Source organism: Gopherus flavomarginatus, chromosome 6 (assembly GCF_025201925.1).
Source record: "Gopherus flavomarginatus isolate rGopFla2 chromosome 6, rGopFla2.mat.asm, whole genome shotgun sequence".
Lineage (NCBI taxonomy): Eukaryota > Metazoa > Chordata > Testudines > Testudinidae > Gopherus > Gopherus flavomarginatus.
Window position 1 is genome coordinate 104,567,957 of NC_066622.1, and position 27,196 is coordinate 104,595,152.

At 41.1% G+C, this 27,196-nt stretch overlaps 1 protein-coding gene across 4 annotated transcripts in view; it reads left to right on the top strand.

Annotated features, from left to right (window-relative positions):
• Positions 1-27,196, top strand: part of PAPSS2 (3'-phosphoadenosine 5'-phosphosulfate synthase 2) — a 58,528-nt gene that overhangs the window by 29,976 nt on the left and 1,356 nt on the right. For 2 of the 4 annotated variants that reach the window (XM_050959441.1, XM_050959443.1), the window contains exons 2-12: positions 4,182-4,296; positions 5,953-6,188; positions 7,588-7,726; positions 11,477-11,595; positions 11,719-11,832; positions 13,025-13,136; positions 13,627-13,656; positions 14,711-14,916; positions 19,102-19,237; positions 23,951-24,219; positions 26,804-27,033. In XM_050959441.1, coding sequence (XP_050815398.1) covers positions 4,182-4,296; positions 5,953-6,188; positions 7,588-7,726; positions 11,477-11,595; positions 11,719-11,832; positions 13,025-13,136; positions 13,627-13,656; positions 14,711-14,916; positions 19,102-19,237; positions 23,951-24,219; positions 26,804-27,033 — 1,706 coding nt within the window. Of the gene's footprint in view, positions 1-4,181; positions 4,297-4,663; positions 4,704-5,952; positions 6,189-7,587; positions 7,727-11,476; positions 11,596-11,718; positions 11,833-13,024; positions 13,137-13,626; positions 13,657-14,710; positions 14,917-19,101; positions 19,238-23,950; positions 24,220-26,803; positions 27,034-27,196 lie in introns of all 4 variants that reach the window. The other 2 variants (XM_050959445.1, XM_050959442.1) reach the window with 2 other exon arrangements.

Consider the following 27,196-nt stretch of genomic DNA (forward strand, 5'->3'; position numbering starts at 1 on the left):
ACTTCTGGTTTCTGGGTACACTCGGATCAGTCACATGTCATGCTTTCTTCCTCAACTCTGAGGGCTAGAAATTAACTTTCTTTTTAAATGAAAGCTGAGGTTCTCACATAATTGCATGATAATAGGAGTTTGGGCTTTAAGAAAAACACATCATATTATGAGACTCATGATAAAATTGCAAGAGTTGGCAACACTGTCTGTTTCAAATGCTGCCTCACCTGCCCAGCTAAAAAGCTCTGAATAGACTCATCCATAACTGAATGATTTTCTTCACTGGCGCCTCCATACCTACAGCTATGCTGAACTGTTACCTGTGTTCCAGGAGATGATGCTAGGTGAGGGCCTTATTTTGGAGCAACTAATGTGTGTCAATGTAGTGGGAACCAGCACATTTAATTGGCCAGAAATTGGTTCTTGTCAGATAGTGGTGCTTGCTCGTTTGTCCCTACCATGGGGACATAGTAGCAGCAAAGAACTGCTTTAAAAATGGCAAATGTATTTAACCTGGCTAGTAGCAACAAAGAGAAAAAACTGAAAAAGAACCTATCCTAACCAATGAAATGATTGCTGAGTCAGTCCCTGAGAACCACCCTGCCAGCAGCAGCAGCAGCACCAGTTAAAATGGGAAGTGGGAGTTGAGGCAATAGAGACTGTGGATTCCCAGAAGGGATAGAATGTATCACCTGCTGTGGTTGAGACAGTAGCCCTCAAAACTTTTTAGCTTTGGGATTTCCCATCAAGACATGAAATGGTGACATGGATGCAAGAATGGGAATTTATTACTTCTTGTAAATCTGGACAATTCTTTTTTTATAATTGGGCATGATTTTCAGTTCTACTTACCTTGGGCCACCCTATGTGAGGCTGCAAATAAACTTGGGGCATTTTTAGATTCACAATTGCATATACACTCAAAAGTGCATTATTGTCACTTGGATACTTAGATAGCTAATAGTACATGAAAATCAGATACCTGGAGATCTAGGTTTCCATAAGTAACTGAGAGTGCAAACTTGCAGCCACGGTTTTTAGACACAGAAATGGAGCCCAGTTTTTGAAAATTTAGATCAATACTTTTAAAATTAGCATGAAACTTGGAATACAGTAAATAAGTGTTTCCCTGTGAGGGTGATCTCTCTGGAAAGACTGACCTCTTCAGTGGAAGGCAATAGCAAGAACAGGGTAGCGTGCATAATTTTTCAATTAAAATTCTACAGAAGCCAAAACCTCCGTAGTTTAGTAAATATTGATTTTTTTTCAATAGATGCTTATTTGTTTGCTGAGTGCTAAGAATGTTAATGACCCAACGAGCAGGAACAATATACAAGCTGCCTTGCCAATATGTTTAAAATACTCTTTCCATTTTATTCTCTCTCCCATTCCTTGTTCTTTTGTCTTCTCTTACAACTTTTCTGGGGCAAGTGAAATATTATTACTGCCTTCTCTAACATCAGGAGAAGAGTAAATATTTTTATAGCATGGGGTGGAATGTCATGGCAAAGTTTAAGAACCCATGATAATTCATATACCATATGTTATCTCTCATAAACCCAGCTATTAAGCAAAATTTGTTTGGGCAGAAAATATTTGTACTTTTTTCCCATCAGGCTCTTGAAGCCATTTCTTCAGCTGAATCAGTAGGAAACCAACCTTTGTGAGAAGGCAAAGCTCAGTGATATCCAGACAGTTGTCTCAGATCTGTTAGTTTACTGTGAGCCAATTAATAGAACAGCAAAAAAGCAAGTTTATATGGGGGATAAATAAAGGCTTAGTTTCTATAATGGCTGCAACGTAGCCTCTGATTTTTGCTTGAAAGATAGTATATGGACAGGAAATACTGCACTGTTAAATTAGGAGAGAGGTTCTGGAATCCAGAGCCCTATTTAGTTGGAGAGACATACATTACACACAGAAAAACTATGTCAAAAGACTATTATTAAGGTTGCAAAGTCAAGCACTCAAATATTAGAAAATGCCAGAATGAAGGATGCTGATACAACTTTAATTTCCCCTCTCCCCCCACTGGTACCTATGCATTGTGATACAGTCTATGAGTACATGATCAGATACTATTTTTTCTCCTCAGGCCTCTCATCGTAGTCCCAGTGCTTGCCCAACAAGTCCTAGTCTCTCCACTCTGGATTCCCCATCGAAATCTCTGTCTCTTTCCCTTAGTCCCAGTTCCCATTTCATTACCACTCTTCCTTCCCCCTCCCCCTGCCACTTTGTCCCCAGTATTGTTACCTTCTAGTTCTAGTTCCAGTATCCCCCTCTCTCTCTCTCTCTCTCTCTCTCACACACACACACACGTCATCTCCACTTGCTTGCAATCCCAGTTTCCATCCCCAAGCTCTTTGTCCAATCTTCACCCCTCCTCCCCAGCTTCGTCCTAGTCTCCTTATCCAAGCTCTTTGTCCAATCTTCACCCCTCCTTCCCAGCTTCGTCCTAGTCTCCTTATCCAGCTGCTCCAGGTTCTTCCCCCATACCTGTTCCTCATCAGAGCTGGCTACCCTCCCTCTAACCTTATTCCCCTCCACTCCACTGGTTCCTATGCGTGGAACATGTGAGCCTAAATGGTTAGTTTGGCAAAGTTATAAGTAACCAAAAACAGGTCCTTATAATAGGAAATGTCAAGCAACTTTAATAATAGGCAGTGGTACCAGCTTATAATCACTGCTAGCAAAAGACAGTTTTGTGTGTGTGTGTGAGAGAGAGAGAGAGAATGGTTGATGTGAAGTGAAATGCTTCTGCAATTTAACCACAATTTGAATGTATGAATATTTCAAAACCACAATTTAAGTATAAATGTGATTTACGCAAAAATGAACATTGCTGTTCAAAGTAAAACCCACCCCATCCTACCCTCTGAGCACAGAAGATCCTAAATGCAACACAGCCACTGATATTCCATGGTAAAGTGGGTGCAGTATGGAGAGGCTGAGCAGGAGAACTCTGACTCTTGACAGTGGGAAAAGGGGTTTAAAGCATGGCCAGTGGTTTCAGGATTATGCAGAGACACTGGCCAAAGCGGCGGCTCCCCTAGTGCTCTAGGGACAGAACAAGGAGAATTCTATCCTTTGACCTTAGCACAATAAAGTATTATTTTAATTGTTTACATATTGTAAACTATTGAAGCAGTCAATTTACTGGATATGAGTGTTAGCAATTTAAGCTGTCAGTTTAAGTATAACACTCATATCCAGTAAATTGACAGCTTTAAATGTTCACATGATGGGTTCTCAAACTTCATTGCACCGCTACCCCCTTCTGACAACAAAAAATTGCCCTGCCACTCTGGGCGGGGGGGAAGGGGAGAGGTCAAGGTCAAAGCCAGAGACCCTCTGCTCCTGGCAGGGGAGCCAAAGCCGAATCCCAAGGGCTTCACCCCAGGTGGGGGGCCTGTAATCTGAGCCCACACACCCTCGGGGCTGAAGCCCTTGGGCTTTGGCCCCAGGCAGTGGGGCTTGGGCTTCAACTTTGGGCCCCAGCAAGGCTAATAGCGGTCCTTGGCAACTCAATTAAAATGAGGTCACGACCTACAGTTTGAGAATCGCTGGTTTACACTATGTAAACAGTTACAATTGTGCTTTAACATGCACAGAATTTGAGAAATGAGACAGAAAACATGGTGAGTGTGTAGTTTGCATCCACATTTCATTTTTTATGCAGTGCATGTGCCTGAGGGCAAGTCAGCCACCTCAGAGCACCCTCGCTACAGCAATCCGTATGCAGATTAAATTTCATATCAGCTTTAACAGGAAATTCCTGCTGTGCTCATAGTCAGTGGCAACATATGCACTAGTATGGCAGTGCACTAGTATGACAGGCTCAAGATGAGGGGATCAAAGATAAAAAGCAACTTAAAAAAATTGAATTAGGGATCTTAGAAAAACAATTGAATTGAATTAAGTCCATCTGAAACCGAAGACACATCTTATTCGGTTATTTGTCCCGCTTTTTGAACAGTTGCCTGAGTTCCATGTAAAGCTGTCCACTATTTATTCAGAAACAGGTAGCACTGCAAACATACTTCCTTTGTGCTTTACTGTAAATAACCTCCTTTTTCATTTTGAATATCCTGAATCTGAATTTTCTCCTCTCGCCAGTTCCCTTTGGATTTTTATGTTCTTTAGTATGAACCAATAAACTTGTTTTTGTTTTTGTTTTTGTTTGGGTGTAGAATATCCAGAGAGCCACTAATGTTGTATATCAAGCTCATCATGTCAGCAGGAGCAAAAGAGGCCAAGTTGTGGGTACAAGAGGTGGATTTCGAGGCTGCACAGTGTGGCTAACAGGTATTTTAAGCCTTATTGAGACTGCAAATGGATGTGTGAAATGTGTTTGCTCACTGGTGCTGAATGAGTATAATTTAAAATTCATTTATGTATGTCAGTAATCCAAGTAGAGTTTAGTGCAAGGTGTAAAGAGGTCTATTTTAACTTGACCTGCATGAACTGATATTAATGGAACCTAGGAAACTCTTCTGACCTGGATACACAGATGAAATAAAAACAGTTTCCTGGGATTTAAAATATCCTGCTATATGATATAACAGAATGGGCTTTGTATGTAGAGAGAATAAATAATGCTTACAACATGAGTCACATTGTATTTGTTTCATGAAACTTTGGAGAAGAGATTACTTTTCCCCCTTTCTTCCAGTTTTTTCCTCTCCCAGGGGAAACTTCCCTCCCAGGTTAGGGTAAGTCACAACTGTACTCTGTATGCTGTTCCAGTTTTATGTTTACACAATTCTCTTACTACTTTTAATCATTTATCATGTTTGTTTGCTTGGTAACTCTTGGTATATTTTGTTTGGCAGCTGGAATATGGGAAAACACACATTCCATAATATTTGGAGAACCACTTTATCGTATGTTCATATCAGCTTGTGTACTGACCATTCTATTAAAAAGAGTTTAGTTTTTAAAAAGTTACTGAATACGAATCATTTATGTGAAAGACTAAATCAATTTAAGGTTATTCCTGAAGCTGAAAGTCATCCAGTGCTGTTTATTCCCTTTCATATATAATTTATATGTACTGTCTGTGAAGCGTTTTAATTTCATTTGGTGATGTTTCTTCTTTGAAATATACAGGGATCTTACCAAAACTTTCTATTATTTTAATTTTTTAAGGGTTAGGCAATAATGGAAGTACATTTGAGGGTTTCTAGATAACTTTCCTAGATTATCAGTTAGTGACTGACTCTGTTGTCTTACGTAAATTGAAGTGCTCCTATCCCTAGCTAGCCCACCTGTCCTGACTCCGTTCTCAGAGCAGTCTCCAGTGCATGGATCTGAACCCTCCTGCAAAGAAAAGGGGGTTGGATGCCTCCACAGAACTGTCTTTCCTCCAACATGGACCTCATGGACTGCTCTTTGTGCAGTCTAAGGTCCGTGCAGGTGGACTGGGACACGAGGTATGGCCAGTAATGGGGGTATGATCTCGGAACTTTGATTTTTCAGAAGACAACAGGCTCCCAGGCCCTGTATCCCACCAACTATCACAGCCCAGCGAGGGTACAGGGGTCTCCATGTGACGGCCTGGCCTCCTAAATATCCCCTGGGATTTGCCAGGTTTGAGTGCATCTGTTTCACAGGAGAAAAGAGGGACCCAAACCCTGTGTTCTCCCCTGAGAGAGCTGTGAGAGAATCTCCATGAGGATTTCCTCATGGAATTAGTCTGTTTGCAAAAATTCCCATTCTTCGACTTCAGTACAAAAGATTATCAGGGCCTAGGTATGCAACTGCTCTGCTATGGCTATTGTTGTCTGTCTCATGCCTCTAATCTACCTCAGATATGTAATCTGTTTTCTCTAGTCTAGATTTACATCTAGGAGCTAATGTTTAATTACTTGTAACCAGTAATTAATTAGATTACTGTTTAGTTTTCTGTTTTTTTAGTACTCCGGATGAACCTTGGTATGCCTTACTTGTCCTCGCTAACAGGTCTTTCTGGTGCTGGTAAAACAACTATTGGCTTTGCTCTGGAAGAATATCTGGTGTCTCGTGGCATGCCTTGCTACTCTCTGGATGGGGATAACATTCGGCATGGTCTGAACAAAAACCTAGGTTTCTCAACTGATGACCGAGAAGAAAACATCCGCCGTGTTGCTGAGGTTGCCAAACTGTTTGCTGATGCTGGTCTTGTTTGCATAACTAGTTTCATTTCTCCTTTTGCAAAGGTAAACCTATTTAAGTATATTCTGATATTTACTTGACAAAATGGGGTCTCTGCAGAGAGTCCATTGGCTCTCTCACTACTAGAATTCATTACTAAAATTTTCAGGAAAAGAGGCTCTTTTAAAGAGTGTAATTTATATCTTGTATTTCAGACACAACGATTATGTAGTGTACTCACCACAACCCTATTTCAAGGTCTGATGCCACCGGGATGTTTCTCTCTGGTTTTCCCTGCAGGCCATCTGTCTTTGCACACCACATAGCCCTTCAGCTGAGAAGCAGCTAGTAGAACACTTTCTGGGGGAGCAGATGTGACAGTGTAATCTAAAGTCCTCAAGAATCAACCTGTCTTCTGGGTCTGGTGCTCACCCTCTTTCCCTGGGGTTCCACTGCCTCGCCTCAGCTCTGGTATCAAACACTCTTGATCCCATCGAAGTCTTACTGAGGCCTCCAGTCGACAGTAGTCTCTGGCACTTCAGCTCTTCACATGAACTTGCCTTCCTATCTGCTCCCTCTAGTTTCCTCCTTCAGATTAAAGTTTTATCCCTTTTATGCGGCCTGAATGTCCATTAAGTTATCACCTGATGCCTCCCAATCCTGCCCCCTGTGGCTGAGAAGCAGCTAACTAGATACATATATTGTATCTCTCCCATACTTAATTATTAACCCCTTTCCAGCCTCTGATGGGTTTCACCCCATCACACATTCACTTTATTTTTTCCCCTATTCTTTTTCTTTTAATCACAAGTATATAAAAAAAGTTCCCTTGGTCTCTATTGCTTGGATGCAAACTGGCATGACACATTGTTGTTCAAAAATATGTAGAAAACTAGGTTTCAGTTAATAAGTGTAAAAAGTTAAACATAAAAATTTCACTCAAAAGATTCATAATCACTAGTTCCCTGAAAAACAGAAAACTGGAGGAAGCGTACAGGGCTTTATAGTGGTGTAATTACGCTGATATACACTGTTCTAAAAAGTTTTGATATGCTGTTATACTTGTGATTTAGTTTGCTTCATAATGACAGTAATCTGCTAATATCAGGTCAATACAGTTGGTTATCAATAAAAAAAAATTTAAAGCAAGGATTAGTTAAGAAAATAGTCTTTCAAAATATAAGATTCTGCCATCCTGCTAAGTGAAGATAGATGTTCTAAACTGCTGTTAAAAAAGCTGAATCTAGATCGAACTAGTAATTTTTATTAAACATTATGTGAAAAGGAACTTCTTACTCTTAGTAAGAATATGTTTAAAATACATAACATTTTACAATGGATGAACCTTCTCTTAGAAAAATCCAAGTCTAGGTAGGTGTTGGTGACTAGATAAAATATTTAGCAACACCCCACTGAGAATTCAGTTGTGGAATTGCTTATGATTTCTCCCCTTGCTTCTTACAGGATCGTCAAAACGCAAGGGAAATTCATGAAATGGCTGGTCTTCCTTTCTTTGAAATCTTTGTAGATGCTCCTCTAAATATTTGTGAAAGCAGAGATGTGAAAGGCCTTTACAAAAAAGCAAGGGCTGGAGAAATCAAAGGTGTGGTAGACAGTTTATGTTTAATGATATCTCAGTATCTTCTGTTTATCTGCCTCCCTTTTCTCTTCTCATCAACAGTAAATAATAATAATAATAATTAACAGTGAACAGTGCTGAGAGCCAGTGTTGCTACCTCTTTAAGTAAAAGGAAAAAAACCCAGCCATCTGTTGGAAGGTGGTGGAAACAAGGGGCATAGAAACAGATTAATTTCTGCACTCTTAAGTGGTGCAAATCGCTTGTGTACATTTACATTATTAATGCTAGCAGTATTCACTTACACAGAAACTTATTCTTATAAGTAACAATTTCAAAACTGTCAAAGTGACTTATGGCTAGATTCACAAAAGGAACTTAAACTCAGCATTGCAGTGCCTAAGGTTTATCCATCCTGCTGCCTAGGAACATCCAGAGTCCTGAGTTAATCACTCAGGCTCCCTGTACGATGCATGGGAAGAGTTAGCCGCCTAAGAATGGGATCCACAAAAGCTGGCACAATGAGCTGCCTAAGTTAGCTTGGAGGAAATGCCAAGGAGAGGGGTGAGGCCTAAGTTCTATACTTCAAAGGGACTTAGGCCTGGTCTACACTTAAAATTTAGATCAACATAGTTGTGTCACTCCACAGTGAGAAAAATTCACATTCCTGAGCACCACAGCTATGCTAACCTGATCCCCAATGTAGATGCAGCCAGGTCAACTGAAGAATGCTTCCGTTAACCTAGCTACCACCACTCTGAGTGGTGGGTTGTCTACAGCAATGGAAAAATATCCTCTGTTGTTGTAGAGAGCATCTACACTATGGTGCTACAGCAGCACAGCTACAGCACCATAACTATGCCATTGTAGCACTAGCAGTGTAGACATGGCCACAGACACCTAAGTCCAGGCTGTAGGGAACACCTCCCAGCAGTTTTGGATTCACAGCTGTGGAAACGGTGTTGGTGCTACCTGTTCTGCTCTACTATACCAAATAGCACAATGGTTAAGGCACTCATCTAGGATGTGGGAAACCTGCGTTCGGATCCCCCCTCTGCTTGATGTGGAGTAGGGATTTGAACCACGCCTCTCTGTCTCACCTACTGAAGCTATTCTGCTTTGTTTAAACAATTATTGGATCAGGGACTTGGAGATGGGTCTCCCACATCCCAGTTGAATGCATTAACCACTGGGCTATTGAGTCATTCTCATTCATTCTCTGACCCAATGACTAATTATTTATACATAGTGGAACAGCTTCAGTAGGAAAGACTGAGGGAAACCTAAATCAGAATATCTTAAAGCCCAGTGGTTAGAGTACTCACCTGAGAGGTGGGGAGATTTGAGTTCATATCGCTGCTCCACATCAAGCACAGGGAGGATATGGATCTGGGGCTTCCACGTCCTGAATGAGTGCTTAACAACTGTACTATTGAATATAACAGGACAATAGTACCACCACCACATTGTGTGAGAACTGATCAGATGACAGAGATGGGGAAATACCTAGTCTGAGGATCTCTCTGAGGTTTAGTATGAGCTAGCCACCTGAGTGTCCGGATGTAGGTGGCTGTGTGCATGCCCAATGGCAGATGCTTAGGCTCCATGGGGACTTCACTAGCGGAAATGTAGGTGCTCACAGGGTTGGCAGCAGCAGAGCAGGGGGTTAGGGGGATCTAAATTTGGACTTGGACACTTAAAGTGGCAGTTAAGCACATAAATCTCTTTGTAGATCTAGCCTTTAGTAACCTAAGTCCCATTTGCAGAAGTTACCCAGGCACTTACGCATGTATGTCTTTTTAAACTGAATGGGACTTAGTCTTCTAAGTGCCCAAGTCACTTTTGAAAATGGGACCTAGGTTCCTGAGTCACTTAGGTACTTTTGTAAATTTTAAAATTGGAAAATTTAAATCCATTCAAGCCTGCCTGCTAGATTTGATAATGACACTTTGGAAGAAAAATATGAACACATCCTTTAACTATTGAAATCTATTGAGCTGGAAGAGGTGCTTTTTTATTTTTCATGAAGAAAGTGATAAATATTTCACTGAAATATGTGTTCCCCGAGAGTTCCTTAAATTCTTTACTTACCAATGTACTTATTCCTATGTTATTGTAAAGCTGGGCAAAGTCACACAAGATACATTATAGCTAGTGTGATTGGGAATCTGATTGGCAATATTCTGATAAACTAAACTGGAACAGTTTTAAAGTCTCAAAGTTCTAACTTTATTTTTTAACTCAATCCCTCTGTGCAGGGTAAGGGAGAAGCTCCAGAACATAGATCTGGAACTAGAGGTGCTGGGAGTGCTTCCGAACCTCCTGGCTTGAAGTGGTTTCCATCATACACAGGGTTTACAGTTTAGTTCTATGGCTCTCAACACCCCTACTGTACAAATTGTTCCAGCATCCTGCTCCAGAATGGAGTGAAAAGGGGGGAAAGACAATAAACCTCTTCCAAAAAGGAAAGATTCTCTTAAAGTGTGAGTTTTCCATAGCAGGACAAGAAATCACATAATATATAATATCACACCCTACGTAACATCTGTGCTTAGAATGAGGTAATGTTTTTTGTGGCAGAGACTATTGTTGAATTTTCCAAGAATGACACGCTGAGGAACGGAAACGTAGGAGTGAGAAAGGTGAAAAGTATGGGCAGGAATGGTGTCACTAGCCTCTGTTTGCCAGAAGCTGGGATTGGGTGACAGGATATGGATCACTTGATGATAACCTGTCTGTTCATTCCCTTTGGGGCACCTGGCATTGGCCACTGTCAGAAGACAGGATACTGGACTTGATGGACCTTTGGTCTGACCCAGTGTGGCCACTCTTATGAACAGGGGGTGAAACAGAGAACATTTGCATTCGGAAAGAGACCAATACTGAAAACAGGTGGATTTTCTACCTTGTGCTGAAGAGAATATGTATATAGTCCAAACTTAACCTCCTCCTGGGGCATTTGATTTTAATGCTATCTCAAATAACAACTGAATGTAAGCCTCAGCCTTAGCTTTCTCCCTAAATTTTGTTGTTACTACAGTTTACCCTCTAGGAAATTTCTTTCCAAAGAAAGATACTCCAATATCTCTTCTTTCTTGATTTGAACTAATAAGATCCACCTGCTAGTATGACTCAGTTACACTTACACTGCCCTATCATTCAGGTATATGACATGAAGATTATTCAACACAGGAGTTGTTCATCTCTATGCAGCTTGCTAGTCTTCCACCCAGTTACAACTATGTATCACAAAACAGCTGAATCTTCTCTGCAACAACACTGCTTTAAGGCCTGAAAAGTAAAGCTAATGTTGACAAGCTTCTGTATAAAAGTTGACATAATAATCTTCCCTTTTTTGAAAGGCAAATACATTCCCTTCCTCCACGAAACAATTGTTCACGGACTCTTGTTATTTGGAGACTACTTTCTTCCTTGTTAGGCTTCTTTACCCCTCGCTTTCTGATAACAAACACATGCCTTTTTTCTCTCTCTGGCTTTAAGGACTGTATATCTGGTATTTGCAGTGTTGCCAGCAACACATCTCGATAGGTGGGCAAATAAAGATAGTTCCTGTAGCATACAGCATCATATTGCTATAACCTTATTGTCAAGCCCATTATTGATAGACCAAACAGGAACTCTCAATGCCATTTCTGAGAATGGGTTCTCTGAATGAAAGAATGTTTTCTTGCCATTTGTGCGGTAGGTATTTTATTGATCCCTAGGCTGCTGACTATTACATTCACTAACTTTGGCTTGGGTTTCATTGTGTGTAGGATTCACTGGGATTGATTCAGAGTATGAGAAACCAGAATCTCCTGAACTAGTGTTGAAGACGAACATTGCTACAGTGAGTGAATGTATCCAGCAGGTTGTGGAGCTGCTACAAGCACAAGTAGGTAGTTTTGTACCAAAAAATGCCTGCAGTTTGTAAAGTATATTTTCTAACGTTGGCCTTTTGGTATATTTTGTTTAAAAATAGTGTGGTAACTACGATCTTTATTTCTTTTCTTTTTAGAACATTGTTCCCAAAACTGTGATTAAGGATGTTCTCGAACTGTTTGTACCTGAAAATAAGATTGACCAGACCCGAGCTGATGCTAACATGCTGCCTACTCTGGAGATTACCAAGGTGGGAGAATAAAGAAAATAGCATTGTGTAATACCTTGATAAGCCCTTTTATCGAAATACTACACAAGTTACAATACAGACATCTCCAAAGTGAGTGGAACCTTGTTGCTTTCTAATTACTGCAAGCCCTAATACTACACAAATATGAATGATTCAAGGGTTACTATGAGTTAAAAACAAATGAAAAAGCAACACAACAGCAACATGTAAATTATACAGTGCTATCTACACAACATTTTTCCATTTGTTATGTTTTCTTTTTGACATTAATAAATCCTGTACCACTAAAGTTGCATCATGAGTGTTTAGATGCCTTGCTCCTGACTGTAGGACTCCTTGTCAGATGAAATCGAGGACTTTGAAATCCAGATTTAGGCTGTTTATTCTGATTAGCGTTATAGAAATGATTCTTATGGTAACTGTACTCCAGTCTTAATTTTATCTTCTAAAGATTGTAAAATGTCCTGGGAGGCATGTATTATATGTAGAAATATAATTTTATATTGTCACATAATTGCAATAAAACACAGTTAATTAGACTTACAAAATAAGACTTTCAAAGACCAGCATATATTTCATCCTCTAAAAGTTTAATAATCACAGTTAGTATTATTTATAGCTAATACTCTTCTAGTCTTTCAAATAAAATTGAAAAATTGGTTGTCTGTAATAGTCCTCTCTATTAAGACTTATTGTTATATTGAAATATAACTCAGAGATTATCTTAAAGAATTTACCAGCGGACAAATATTTGTGAATAATCTTTATCAGACCATACAATTTGCTGTGTTTGTGCTATGGCCTATGTGCAACATAAAACTTCAGTAAACACTGTGGCCAAAATTTTCATCTGGGCTCAGCCTAGTGTCTTATATTGGCTGCATTTTGTCTCTGCAAAATGGCACCCATTCCTTTTGTGACTTGAAGTGGAGTACAGGTGCAAATGTTAGCAACATCATTGAAGCAAATTAAGGTGCAAGGATGTAAGGGAGGTGAAGATTTCTGCTTAACACTTAAAAAGAAAAAAAACACTTTGGGAATCCTTCTGAATGAAAGATGTGTTTATAAATGTACTATATTAAAGAAACTGGTAGCACTTATGCACAAGATTGTTCTTAGATTTCTTTAGCCTTCAGTTCTATCTTTGAAGCATTATCTGGTAATAAAAGTAATATCTGATTCTTTTTTTCAGTTGGATCTACAGTGGGTCCAAGTCCTGAGTGAAGGCTGGGCCACGCCACTGAAAGGATTTATGCGTGAGACAGAATATTTGCAAGTTATCCATTTTGGCACCCTCAGGAATGGTATGATTTGCTGCTTTCAACATTTTTTGTTTTAAAACTTCCAAACAGCCTTAAAAATTGTTTGAAAAGTTTTAAAATGAAATATGACAGTTGTCAATTATATACCAAAGATTAATCTACACTTAATGTTCGTTTAATTCCTCTCTCTTGATGAATGTGGCACCTGAGCAAATAGCTTTATAAAAACCTTGAGAATGACAAGTGGATTCATTTAACTAAGTGGAAGAATTCAACATTTTGGGGGTGAAATACGTGTTATGAAAACAGGTAGCAAATTAAATGAATAGCACTGAACCATACAGAGTAACATTTATGTTGACAGCAAAAGAGGAAAAAAATAGTCTTGATAGCGCAGGGAAATATCCAAACTAAAAATTATGCAATAGCTGTTTGAAGTTTCAGATTGATTTGGTTCCTGAATCTATTATTGTAAAAGTTATTTTTGAGGAAGTTAAAAACTTAGGTGTTAATTATGTTTTTATTCCCTTAGGAAGGGGTAGAGTTGGTATAGCTCTAGTTGGTATGTATTTAATTGTTTTCCAGATACTATGGAAATAATTACAATTAGAGATTTTAACATAAATTTTATAAAATGCCATAGAAAAATAAAATTTAAATTAGATCTGGAACTGGCACCAAGTTGTTTATGATCCAACCAGTTATACATACAACCAGAACTCCCATACGCATTAACTGTGTTCATGAGAATGCTAATCATGTAACTTTGCAAGTTGTATTTGCATATATCATAAGTGACTGTTGTTCTGTGTATTGTAATTAAAGCTGGAATACATAACCCAAAATGATTAATTTAAGAAATTATTCCGTGTTTTGTTGCCACTTTGGCTTTACTAATTGATAACTTTGAGTATTGGTTGGTATTATTTAAATAAATAGACCTGCTATGAGGTTGCACTTTTGACTTTTTAAACATATTTCTGAATAATTTGTGAAAGCATGTTTCAGTCAGGAATATTGAAACAAAGGGAAATTTACCTGGTTGGATCACACATGACTACATTTTAAGTACCTGATTGTGCATGAAGCTAATTTAAAACTGCTACACATAGATGAATGATAAACATTTTATAAAAAATGAAATAAAGAATGACAATCTACATAGTATTAAAATCATAGCATGGAAGATCTCCAGGATGCTAAATCTGCAGAATCTCTGAGATCTTTTCAATATTGTATGTGGCACGAGTATTACCTACATGTCAAACCAGAACAAAATAATTTGTCTTAGATGGCCAAGTAATCACTGTCACAGTTACAATTGCTAAATTGTTTAATGATTCTTTCTTATGAATTTTAATTCTTATAAGGAAACAATATGTATATTTCCAAGCAAAAACATGGAGAAAAACCTAACCCCAGAGTAAAATCAGTATGGTCATGTGATTAATTGAATGAGGTAATTAGACCAATTGATCCAGCGTCTATGATCATTCAGTCAGTCCTGGGTTAGGACTTCCTCTTTTGAAACATTTTCATCAGAGCCATTTGTGTGTGGGAGAGAGATGCTCTAGCCTTTTAAAGTATATTAAAATATGGTGGTGTTCTCATCACAGATGGCGTTATTAACCTGAGCATTCCCATTGTGCTCCCTGTTGCTACGGAAGATAAGAAACGTCTGGATGACTGCACTGCATTTGCACTTGAGTATAATGGCCAAAGGGTAGCAATCCTCAGAAACCCAGAGTTCTATGAACATAGGAAGGAGGAGCGCTGTGCGCGTGTGTGGGGGACAACCTGTGTGAAGCACCCATATGTCAAAGTAAGTGTGTTAGTAATTTTCCTGTTTGCAATAATAAGTCTTTAGGAATTAAAAACTAAGGCAACCTGTAAAGTAGAGAGCATGCAATAGTAAATTTCCTATTGGGAATATACATGGTGTTTTCTGTACTCTCTCAAAGTAAAATACAAGGAACCATTTACTGGAAAAAATCGCATTAGGATTCCAAAGAAGAATTGATTTTTTGACATGTAAACAGTCCGTGAACATCATGTTTATTGGTTAACAAGAGAGCAATTTATTCCATCAAGCTCATGAAACTCAAAATCAAATGCGTGGGGTGGGAGTGGGTATAGAACACCACAAAAGAGCTGCAGAGTTTTATACAAAAGCTCATTACATACATAAACATGTTCACATTTATTTAATACTTTTACTCCTTAAATTTCCATGAATCAGTGGTTTGGTTTTCTCTGTGATGCTATTCAACATTCTAACCCTGCAAATCATTGGCTGAGAGCTGGAATTGAGGCATGAAACAACACATAATTAAAATGAATTTTGAATGGTGCTTTTTACTTCTTTCTATTAATCATAGAATAATATTGGGATTTTTTAAATTTTCTGCATCTTATCTTTACCCACTTACTCTAAACAAAAGTACAAATAATTTTCATTAGTATGTGGTACCATATTAGTTTTCAGTTTGTCTTTGCTTAAAATAAGTAGTCAACTTTGTCTACTTTCAAAAACAGCAGCCATGTTAATTCTGCTTATGCATAATGAAAACAATAAGGTGTTTGCTGATCTGCAACTGCTATGTTTTATATTTGTGGGAATTTGTGTAATAATGCCAGTGACTGTGGGGACCGCTGTGAAATCGCCGAGAAGAAAAGAACCCCTGGAATACTGGACATTTAATGCAGAAAAGAGAAACAAAACATGCAGTGTGAAGGCCAACATCCAGAACCTCAGCTGATGCTCCAATTCACCCTCGGAAAGCTCATGCTCCAATTCGGGGGGGGGGGGGGAAGGAGCCTCAAGAGTTGCCTCCAAATCCAGAGAACAGAGCAGACAGAAAACTCTCTGCCACCTGCCATGACATCTCTCCAAGAACTGTGGCATCACAACACTAGTATCACAACATTTCTTCAAATACTAAGGTGTTTGGGGTGTCCCCACTCCAGGATGCTCTCTCCGCACTGGGCACTTCCCTGACCCTCTGATCATTTCATACAATTTAAAGCAAATACAAGTTGTTTAATTAACAATTACTTTAAAAGAAGAATAAAGAAAAATGGGAAAGGTTAAAAGAAAACACATCACCCTGCTCTGTGGCAGGGAACATTACAAACAGTGTCTCTGGACATCAGGGCACTTCACAGTCTGTTTCTTGTAGGTCCCAGGTCTCCTTCTCAGGCCCTGGCTGTGCTGCACGGATGCTGGGGGTTGGACACTTGCAACGGTGGTGGCCACACACCTCTGGGTTTTGGGTGGTGGGACCCTTCTTCCCAGCGTCAGCCCCCCGTCGGGTAAGATCCCCCTCCCAGTCCGGCCTTCAAGGACCCTTGGCTGGGGGTGTCTTTCTGCACTGGGCCCTTTACCCAGGGTCCCCCCTTGGCTGGCCCCAGTTGCTCACCACACCTGGCTCTGTGGCTGCAGCTCTGCTCCCAGCACAGGATCTGCTCTCCCTGGGCTCTCTCTGGCTCTGTGGCTGCAGCTCTGCCCCCAGCACAGGATCTGCTCTCTCCCTGGACTGTCTCTGGCTCTGCTCCCAACTCTGACCTGCTTCTGAGCTGCTTTTCTGGCCCTCTGGATCTGACACGGCTCTGTTCCCCAGCTCAGCTTGGGCCCCTGCTCTCTCCTTAGCTTGGCCCCACTCTGTCTGACTCAGGCAATTCCAGCTCACACGGAGGACAGGGCCTCCTGACTCCCTGATTAGCCTGCCTGCCTTGTCAATCAGCCTCAGAGGCTGACCTGGAGCATTGGCCTCTCCCCAATCTTTTAGTGCTGGGAGCTAGCCAACCAAAACACTCCCACTGAATGTTAGTAAGGGGGCAAGAGTCCCCTTACACAATATGAGCAAGAGAAAAATGAGGGGAAGTGTAGGTTCACTACTTAGCAGGGAAGGAGAGCTGATAACAAATGACATCAAGAAGGCTGAATTGTTTAATGCCTGTTTTGTCATTACAAAAATTAATTGTGACCAGATACTCAACACAGTTAATATTAACAAGGGGGGAAGAACATTATCCAGAATAAGGAAATAACGGTTCAAGGACATTTAGATAAGTTAGATGTATTCAAATCAGCAGGGCATGGTGAAATTCTCCTAGGATACTTAAAGAACTAGCTGAATCAATACTGGAACTGTTAAATATTATCTTTGCACGCTCATGGAGGATGGTGTAGGACCCAGACAACTGGAGAAGAACAAACATTGTACCTATAGTTAAAAAGGGGAACAAAGAGATCCCCGAGAATTATAAACCAGGCAGCCTAACTTCAATATCCGGAAAGACACTGAAACAAATTATTAATCAATTGGTAAGCACCTGGAGGATAATAACGGTTGCAAGGAAGAGCCAGCATGGATTTGTCAAGAACAAATCATGCCAAACCAACCTAATTTCCATCTTTGACAAGGGTTACTGGTCCATGGATGGGGGAAGCTGTAGACATGATATATTTTGATTTTAGTAAAGCTTTTGACACAGTCCCAAATAACATTTTCATAAGCAAACTAGGGAAATGTGATTTAGTTGAAATTATTATAAGGTGAGCACATAACTGGTTGAAAGACCATAAGTAAAAAGTAGTTATCAATGATTTGCTGTAAACTGGGGGGACCTATCCAATGGGGTTCCTAAGGGGCTGTCTTGGGTCTGGTACTATTCTATATTTTCATTAATGGCTTAGATAATGAAGTGAAGAGTATGTTATGAAATCCACAGATTACACCAAACTGGGAGGGGTTGCAAGCACTTTGGAGGACAGGATTAGAATTCAAAACAACTTTGACAAATTGGAAAATTGTTCTAAATCAACAAGATGAAATTTAGTGCTTGTCTATACTTAAAACACTGCAGCAACACACCTGTACCACTGCACCTGCGCCACTGTAGAGCTTCAGTGAAGCTGCTGCCTACTCTTACAGGAGGCATTCTCCCACCGGTATAGGTAATCTACTTCCCCAAGAGGTAGTAGCTAGTATGATGGGAGAATTCTCCCATCAACCTAGCACTGTCTAAACTGGGGGTTAGGCTGGTTTAACTGGATTTTTCACACCCCTGAGCAACGTTGTTAAACCAACCTAATTTCCTAGTGTAGACCGGGCCTTGGGAAAGACAAGTGCAAAGTACTTCATTTAGGAAATTAAAATCAAACGCACAACTACAAAATAGTAAACCACAGCTGGGCAGTAGTATTGCTGAAAAAGATCTGGGGGTTGAATAGAATTACAAATTAAATATGAGCCAACAATGTGATGCAATTGTAAAAAAGACTAATATTCTGACATCTGTTAACAAGAGTGTTGTATGTAAGGCAAAGGAAGTAATTGTCCTGCTTTACTCAGCCCTGGTGAGGACTCACCTGCATACTGTGTCCAGCCTGGGCACCACTCTTTAAGAAAGATGTGGACAAATTGGAGGGAGTCCAGAGGAGAGCAATAAAAATGATAAAAGGTTTAGAAAACCTGTCCTCTGAGGAAAGGTTTAAAAAACTGGGCATGTTTAGTCTTGAGAAAAAGAATACTTGGTTTAGGGGCAGAGAAGAGGGGGGACCTGGTAACAACCTTTAAATATGTTTAGAGTTGTTATAAAGAGGACATAGTCAATTGTTTTCCATCTCCACTGAAGGTAGGACAAGATATAATGGACTAACTCTGCAGCAAGGAAGATTTAGGTTAGATATAAGGAAAAGCTTTCTAACTATATGGATAGTTAAGCACTGAACTAAAACTTCAGAGGAGGTGATGGAGGTTTTTAAGAACTGGATAGACAATCAATTGTCAGTATACTTACTGTTACCTCAGCCTAGATGACCTGGCAAAGTCCCCACTAGCCCTGCATTTCAAGGAGAGAAACGCTTAGGTGAGATGCAGCCACTCAGTAAGTCACTGATAGTTGTACTGTGGAGGCATTTCATGAAAGATAAAATGAACACAAATGTTTTAGTATTTAGCAGATATTCCATGACTAATATGTGAATATGTATGATTTGTAGATGGTGATGGAAAGTGGGGATTGGTTGGCTGGTGGTGATCTTCTTGTGTTAGAGAAAATAAAATGGAACGATGGACTGGACCAATACCGCTTGACACCACTGGAGCTCAAACAGAAGTTTAAAGAAATGAATGCTGGTGAGCATATGACTTTGTGGTATTACATCCTCTTCACAATCTCAGCTGGGCTAGTGCCTAATTATCCTTTGTCTCCCTACTAAAAGATCCTCATGTTGAGACAACTATCACAAGACTAATTATGATAAAGTGGAGCTGAAGCTAGATAATTGCATGCTGAAAATTACCTAGCTACTCTGAAACCTAGCAGGAAAACTACCTTAAAACATTCTAATAGATCTGTTCCTGTTGCACATGTGTGATGTGAAAATTAGACATTTCACAGACTTCTTGCATTGAATTATTTTGCTGAGATTGATTAAAAAGTATGTGAATAGTTAACAGTTCTCTTTATTTTCAGCCCAAAAATGAAATGATATGAGGGATCTAAATGTAAGGCTTGGTTTAGTCTTCTCTTCTACTTTTCTGCATCTAATAATAAACAACTTCAGGGGCTTTGCAGTTTTCTCATCATAGTGTTGATAGAAAATATTCCTATTAACACAAATAATAATTTGAGTAGATTAGTACTATTTAGTTGAGATTCACTAGAAATCACAGGCTTGTCATGTAGCGGCATGCTATTTGTGCCAAATTCAGTCTGATTTTCTTCTGCACATGCTCCCCTGGTTAAACAGGGAGCACCATAACAGCAGACCCCACTTTCTTCCTGCCACTGGGATCTGTTGTCACCCCCAATAAGAAGGGTGAGAGGATGGAACCAGTGGCACCCACAAGACAGAACTTTCTTGGCAGATGAAGAGTGTTGCTATATTGAAACTCCATTGTGTTAGTGCCTGGAAAGCTTCACCAACATTAGAGAGACTAGATGGTGACTAGACTTCTGTTGGTGAAAGAGACAAGCTTTTGACCTGCACAGAGCTCTTCATCAGGTCTGGGAAAGGTACTCAGAGGGTATGTCTGCACTGCAATTACAAACCCGTGGCTGATCTGGGCCTGCTGAGTTGGGCTCACAGGGCTGTTTAATTGCAGTGTAGATGTCCAGGCTCAGGCTGCAGCCTAAACTCTGGAACTCTCCCACCTCGCAGGGTCCTAGAATGCGAGCTGCAGCCCTAATCCAAATACCCACATCACAATTAAACAGCCCCTTTGTCCGGCAGGTTTGTAGAAATGTTGGTGGTGCTCAGAATCCGCCCCTGCCCAAACTCCACCTCCAACCTCTGCCCCCCCCCCCACCTGCTCAAGGCTCTGGGAGGGAGTTTGGGTGGGGGAGGAGGTCTGGGGTGCAGCCCCTAGGCTGGGGCAGGGCATTGGGGTGCAGGCTCTGGGAGGGAGTTTGGTGATGGGAGGGGGTGTGGAGGGAGGGGGTGCAGGTTCTGGGAGGGGGTGTAGGGGTGAGGGCTGTGGAGTGTGGCTGCAGATGAGTGGTTTCGGTGTGGGAGGGGCTCAGGGCAAGAGTAGGGGTGTAGGGGGTGAGGGCTCTGTCTGGGGCTGGGAATGAGGGGTTTGGGGTGTTAGAGGCTCAGGGCTTGCCCTTCCCAGCACTGACCCCCACCACTGTCACTGCATGTGCTCCTAGGGCCCCTCTCAGGTCCAGGAATCTCCCTTGCCTCCCCCATGGTGGGTGCTGGGGGGTGCTGCATGTGCCTCCTCCCCTGCTGTTCCCCCTGACTGTACCCTCCCTGGGGGTGAGGGATGGGGCTGTGTCATAAACAGATAGCTAAGGGTTAATGTCTCTTTCACCTGAAGCACCTGACCAGAGGACCAATCAGGAAACCGGATTTTTTCGACTTTGGGTGGAGGGAAGGTTGTGTCTGGGTCTCTGTCTGTCTGCCTGCTTTCTCTGAGCTTTGGAGAAGTAGTTTCTGCTTTCTAATCTTCTGTTTCTAAGTGTAAGGACAAAGAGATCAGATAGTAAGTTATATGGTTTCTTTTCTTTGGTATTTGCGTGAATATAAGTGCTGGAGTGCTTTGATTTGTATTCTTTTTGAATAAGGCTGTTTATTCATATTTCTTTTAAGCAATTGACCCTGTATTTTGTCACCTTAATACAGAGAGACCATTTGTATGTATTTTTCTTTCTTTTTTATATAAAGCTTTCTTTTTAAAACCTGTTAAAGTTTTCTTTACTGAGAAATTTCAGGGAAATTGAGTCTGTACTCACCAGGGAATTGGTGGGAGGAAGAAATCAGGGGGAGATCTGTGTGTGTTGGATTTGCTAGCCTGATTTTGCATTCCCTCTGGGTGAAGAGGAAAGTGCTTGTGTTTCCAGGACTGGGAACGGAGAAGGGGAGTCACTCTGTTTGGATTCACAGAGCTTGTGTCTGTGTATCTCTCCAGGAGCACCTGGAGGGGGGAAGGGAAAAAGGATTATTTCCCTTTGTTGTGAGACTCAAGGGATTTGGGTTTTGGGGTCCCCAGGGAAGGTTTTTCAGGGGGACCAGAGTGCCCCAAAACACTCTAATTTTTTGGGTGGTGGCAGCAAGTACCAGGTCCAAGCTGGTAACTAAGCTTGGAGGTTTTCATGCTAACCCCCATATTTTGGACGCTAAGGTCCAAATCTGGGACTAAGGTTTGACAGGCTGTCTCCTTGCCCAGCATGGGGCAGGAGCGGTGACTGTGGGCGGGGGGCCCCCTGTGCTGCTGGAGAGTCCCACTGGAAAAGGGAAGGGTCTGAGGTGGAAGGGCAGGCTGAGTCAGTCTGCCCTGGCAGTCGAGATGGGGGGCAGTAGCACTCTGCAGCAGCAGTTACTGCAGGGAGGCAGCATGGAGCTGCATGGAAGAGACAGGGACCCTCTGTTCCAGGGCCCTGGGAAGACAAGAGGAGCCGGAGGACACTCGGGGAGGGGGGAAGCAGGTGGGGCTGGGGAGGCACTCGGCCCCAAATATTGGTGGAGCTGGGCTCTGAATATTGCTGGTGCCTGGGCACCACATGGGAATATAACTCGCCACCTATGCCCGCAAGCTGGAGTTAACTGGCATGGGCTATCTGCAGGTTTTTAATTGCAGTGTAGACATACCCAGAGTATCACAGCTAAATACAAGGTGGAACAGATTGTTTAGCTTAAGTAGTTTACACATATTCTAAGGGACCATTCAAGATGAGGTGGTCCATTAACACCTCTGCAATCATAGGACAAAAAACAGGGATTAGTAGGTTACAGGTGGTTGTAATCAACCATAAATCTGCAGTCCCTCTTCAGTCTGCAATTTTTTGTGTTTACCAAAGTTATTTAGGTTCCCAGGCTCATCTTTTGAAAGTGTTGGGCAGATTTCCTTTGAGAACGAGGACTGAGAGGGCAGATATGAAGTGATCATTTTAGGAAATGTTTTTCTTTTAACTTTCTTCTGTGTGAGTTCATTCGAGAGCATAGTATTTGTCTCATTTCACCCACATAGTTATTATTGGGGCATTTAATGCAATGGATGAGGCACATCACATGTTGTGATAGGCATCTGTAGGACCCCCAGAACTTGAAAGGTGTGGGGTTTTTTTTTGGGCGGGCAGTTGATCATCATAGCAGTGAAGATACGTCTGCAGGTTTTGCATCTGTTGTTCTGGCAGGGTGTGGTGCTGCTTTGGGTTGTCCCCTGGTTGGTGGGGAACTTGCATCTTATGAAATGCTTGATCAGGTTGGGGAGTTGTTTGAAGGCCAGAAGAGGAGGTTCAGGAAACATTTCTTTCAGGATGTAGTCTCCATCAAGTGTGAGTTGTAATTGTTTAATAATGTCTGATGGGGTCCAGTGTTCCAGGACACCAAGTGACAAGTCGGGATGTGTGGTTGGAGGAACTTTTTTTTCCCCCCTCTTTATTGAAGCAGGTTCTCTTTGGGTATTTGGGTGGCCTGTTTCATGATGCAATCTACTTCTTTGGTGTGTATTTGGTGAAGGCAGGTTTAAGTTTCTTAAGGTGCTTATCCTGGGCTTTTATCCTGAGCAGGGCTGCCCAGAGGATTCAGGGAGCCTGGGGCAAAGCAATTTCAGGGGCCCATTCCATTAAAAAAAAGTTGCAGTACTGTAGAATACTATATTCTTGTGGGGGCCCCTGAAGGACCCGGGGCCTTGGGCAAATTGCCTCACTTGCCCCCCCCCACCCAGGCGGCCCTGATCCTGGAACGAGCACAGCTACAACACTGCAATCACCAAATATGTCATACTGGGGAAAGAAGCTCCACAAGTCACCTACAACTCTGCATAACAAATTTGGCCTTGTTTTAGAAGGCAGAGGGTGCTTTTATTGTAGATTTTCCAAACTCCCTAAGCATTTCATTGAACTTTGAAAACAAACAAATACATATTTTCAGAAGTGAAATTTAGAGGATGTGATGTAGATTGGAAATACACTTTTTAATGAGAAGTGAAAAATACATTGGCCACAGGGGGATGATATAACCAAGATCAACCTCAGGGAAAATGTGCACAATGAAAAAATTTCACAGAGTACTTAAGAGGAATAATACATATGTAATTTAAATATTGTAGGAACAATTCCATGGGAAGATAAGGTTGCTTATTTTGTTTTCTTGTTCTGTGTTTGTGCAGCACCTAGCACAATGGGATCCTGGTCCATAACTAGGGCTCCCAGGCACTATGGTACTACAGATCATTCATACAAATAATAATATCAGGGAACATAAACAGTAGAGGTTGTCATAATTTGATGCTCATGACTTACATAGTCTATAAATGTACTTCCTGTTAGGTGTTTGGGTTAGTGCAGTTGTTAATCATCTTATCGGGCTTATGACACTGTTCTGAATCTTTCTTTCTTAGATGCTGTATTTGCATTTCAACTGCGCAACCCTGTCCACAATGGTCATGCTCTGCTCATGCAGGACACCAAAAGCCATCTGCTAGAAAGAGGTTACAAACATCCAGTGCTTCTGCTGCACCCTCTAGGAGGCTGGACCAAAGAGGATGATGTGCCACTAGAGTGGCGAATGAAGCAGCATGCAGCCGTGCTTGAGGAACATGTCCTAGACCCAAAGTCAACTATTGTTGCAATCTTCCCTTCTCCCATGTTGTATGCTGGTCCAACGGAGGTAATGTATTTCTTAAATGACAACCAACACCTTGAAGTATTCACAGAATTTTAAATCCATAAATATGGCTTTATTCATAGAAGTGACATAGTAAGTGACATCTGAGGTTCCCTATTCATTCTTCATCGGAAGCTTCCATATCAACTCTAACAGTACAAGTTCGATAAGATTTGCTAACTGACAGAATTAAAAGATCAGACCAATATCTGAAGAAGTCCAGCTGTAAATTTTGCTTCATAAATCATCAGATTAGATTTTGCCAAATTGGGTCTGCAACCTGGTAATCCTGGTTCTGGACATAACCTACACACACACGACTGAAAAACAGGGAGTACATAAGAGCCACTTTTATTGAGCTACGATTGAGGCAATCATTTTTATTTAGTTATTTACACTTTTCACTGCATTTGATACAAATATAAATACTTTTACCAACATAATCTAAAAGCAGACTTCCTGAATGATAAACCTGTCCCACTCCTCTTTGAGAACCTGTGCTATCCCCCAAAGCATCAGTGAATGAGCTATAATATGTTTACATATTTCCTTCAATGTTCACCACATGAATGCATCTTTGTTGTATCATCACATTAGCCAGGAGTTCAAATTTTAAAAAGGCTAGACCGCACAGAAATACCAAAGTCTGCCATCTGGGCCTCCATGAGTACTGGCAACTTAAGTCTCCCATGAGTTTTCCCTTCTTCTACCCTGAGCCATCTGAATTTCCCTGGTAGGTCTCTTCTCATCCCTACCTAGAGTGACCAGACAGCAAATGTGAAAAATCAGGACAGGGGGTTGGGGTAATAGGAGCCTATATACGAAAAATACCCCAAAATCGGGATTGTCCCTGTAAAATTGGGATATTTGGTCACCCTATCCCTACCTGCTTGCAGGGTACTTTTTACTGCCCACCACTCAGTCTATCTCCCTTCCCTTACTGCTTCTCCATCTGGACACTTTATTTGGAGGCAGTGGAGCTGCTATAGTTAAACCTGTGGCATTATCTCCTGAGAGGTCCGTGTCGGCAGTGGCTGCTTGGAGAACTGGCCTGTGCTGAAGGTGAAGGCTACACAGGGCAGTGGAGATGTGATGTGTATCTGGGCTTTTGACTCCTATTAATTTCCACTCCTTTGGGTCATGGACACTCATTGCTTCAATTTCCCCCGATAATTCTTTCTCTAAAGCTAGCACGACCAGATGGCCCGATTTTATAGAGACAATTCTGATTTTGGGATCTTTTTCTTATATAGGCTCCTATTACCCCCATTTCCTGTCCCATTTTTTCACACTTACTATCTGGTCACCCTACCTAAAGCTAAGGAATAAATATCCCGAGATAGGCAAGTGTTAGGATAAAAGCATTAAAGAGTCAGAACTTTCCTCACAGTGTCATCTGCTCATGCAGCATATACCTGTCTCAGCTGGGCAGTCACTTGGCTACAGTGTAGGAACCTTCAGCCTCTGCCCTTCACAAGAGCTTTTACAAAAATTTGTGCCTCATGGCTATTAAATAACTAGTAAATAGAACTACAGTATTATATAAGTCTTGAGAGAAAGGAATAGTAATTTATTCCTGGGGGAATTACTTAGCCTACTAGTAATTTCAGTGACACTAGCATTATTGACACAGCCCCCCAGGGGTGCAGGACATTTGGTGGTTATAAATTTTTTACTGGAGATGGACTGTCTCAATTTCTATTTAAATATTGAGAGAGTGACAAAGAGGAAGGGAATACAGCTGATCAGAGACATTGTACAGGTTGTGAGGCACAGAGAGTACATATATCCAGCCACATTCTGTGCCGCCCCTTGCAGGAGAGACAAACCAAGAGAGGGCTGAGGTGTGAAAGTGGCTTTACCCTATCTTTGCATTCCTGGGATTCTTTCTAGGCCTGGCGGGGTGGTCTGTCTGGCCTCCTGGAGAGACTAAGGCAACTCTCACGTGTAATCAGGATTATGGCAGTCAGTTCTTGGTGGCCCCAATAGAGAGAGGAATTAATATTAAAGTAATTATGGATGCCCTATTCTTCCCCATTTCACAAGAGGCCCCGATTATCCAGCCAGCCACACGTAAATTATGGCATATATTCAACTATTAATAAATAAAGAGACTTGTAAAGTATTAATAAATAAAGAGACTTGTAAAGTATCATTCTTCAGCCTTCTTCAGTTATGGCCTCTCAGTTTTCAGGCATCATTTCACTTAAGCAGTTCTGTGATCAGACAGAGAGAAAGCAAATGATCTCATGTACTCTTACAGCAGTAAAAAACAGAACAAAAATCAGTTTCTCTCTGTCTTCAACTTCCACTAGATGCATCCTTTGCAGAAATTTAATTTTGGACCAGTTTCATTTTATTTAAGTAGAGGAAGTGAAAGCAGCGGTAAATGAAAGTGAAGTGGGTAACTCTGTAATCAGAAACAACAAATAGCCTGCTGAAGAGTGTCATTCTTTTCATCCGTGTCCAAATAAAGACATTGCCTAGCTTTTAAACATTTTTTATTAAAGCAAGACAAAAATATTGACATGCTATGTCAAGTGTCGGCCTGCATTTAAATAATGGTATTTGTGTTGCACCTTCACAGGTTCAATGGCACTGCAGGGCTCGAATGATTGCTGGAGCCAATTTCTACATTGTGGGCCGAGACCCTGCAGGCATGCCCCATCCAGAGACCAAGAAGGACTTGTATGAGCCCACACAAGGAGGGAAGGTCTTGAGCATGGCACCAGGCCTGGCCTCTGTGGAAATCATTCCCTTCAGAGTTGCAGCATACAATAAAGTAAAAAAGGCCATGATTTTCTACGATCCAGAAAGGTAACACAGTGAATGACAACCTGCTTTAAAGTAGCCCATATTATGCTTAAATATTTTTTAATATTTTAAAGGATTTCTTAAGGGTCACAGTTTAGCAGAAGAAAGGAAAAGTTTTGTAGTATTTTAGATAACTTGGTTGTAAATGAAATAAAAGAACTAAGGA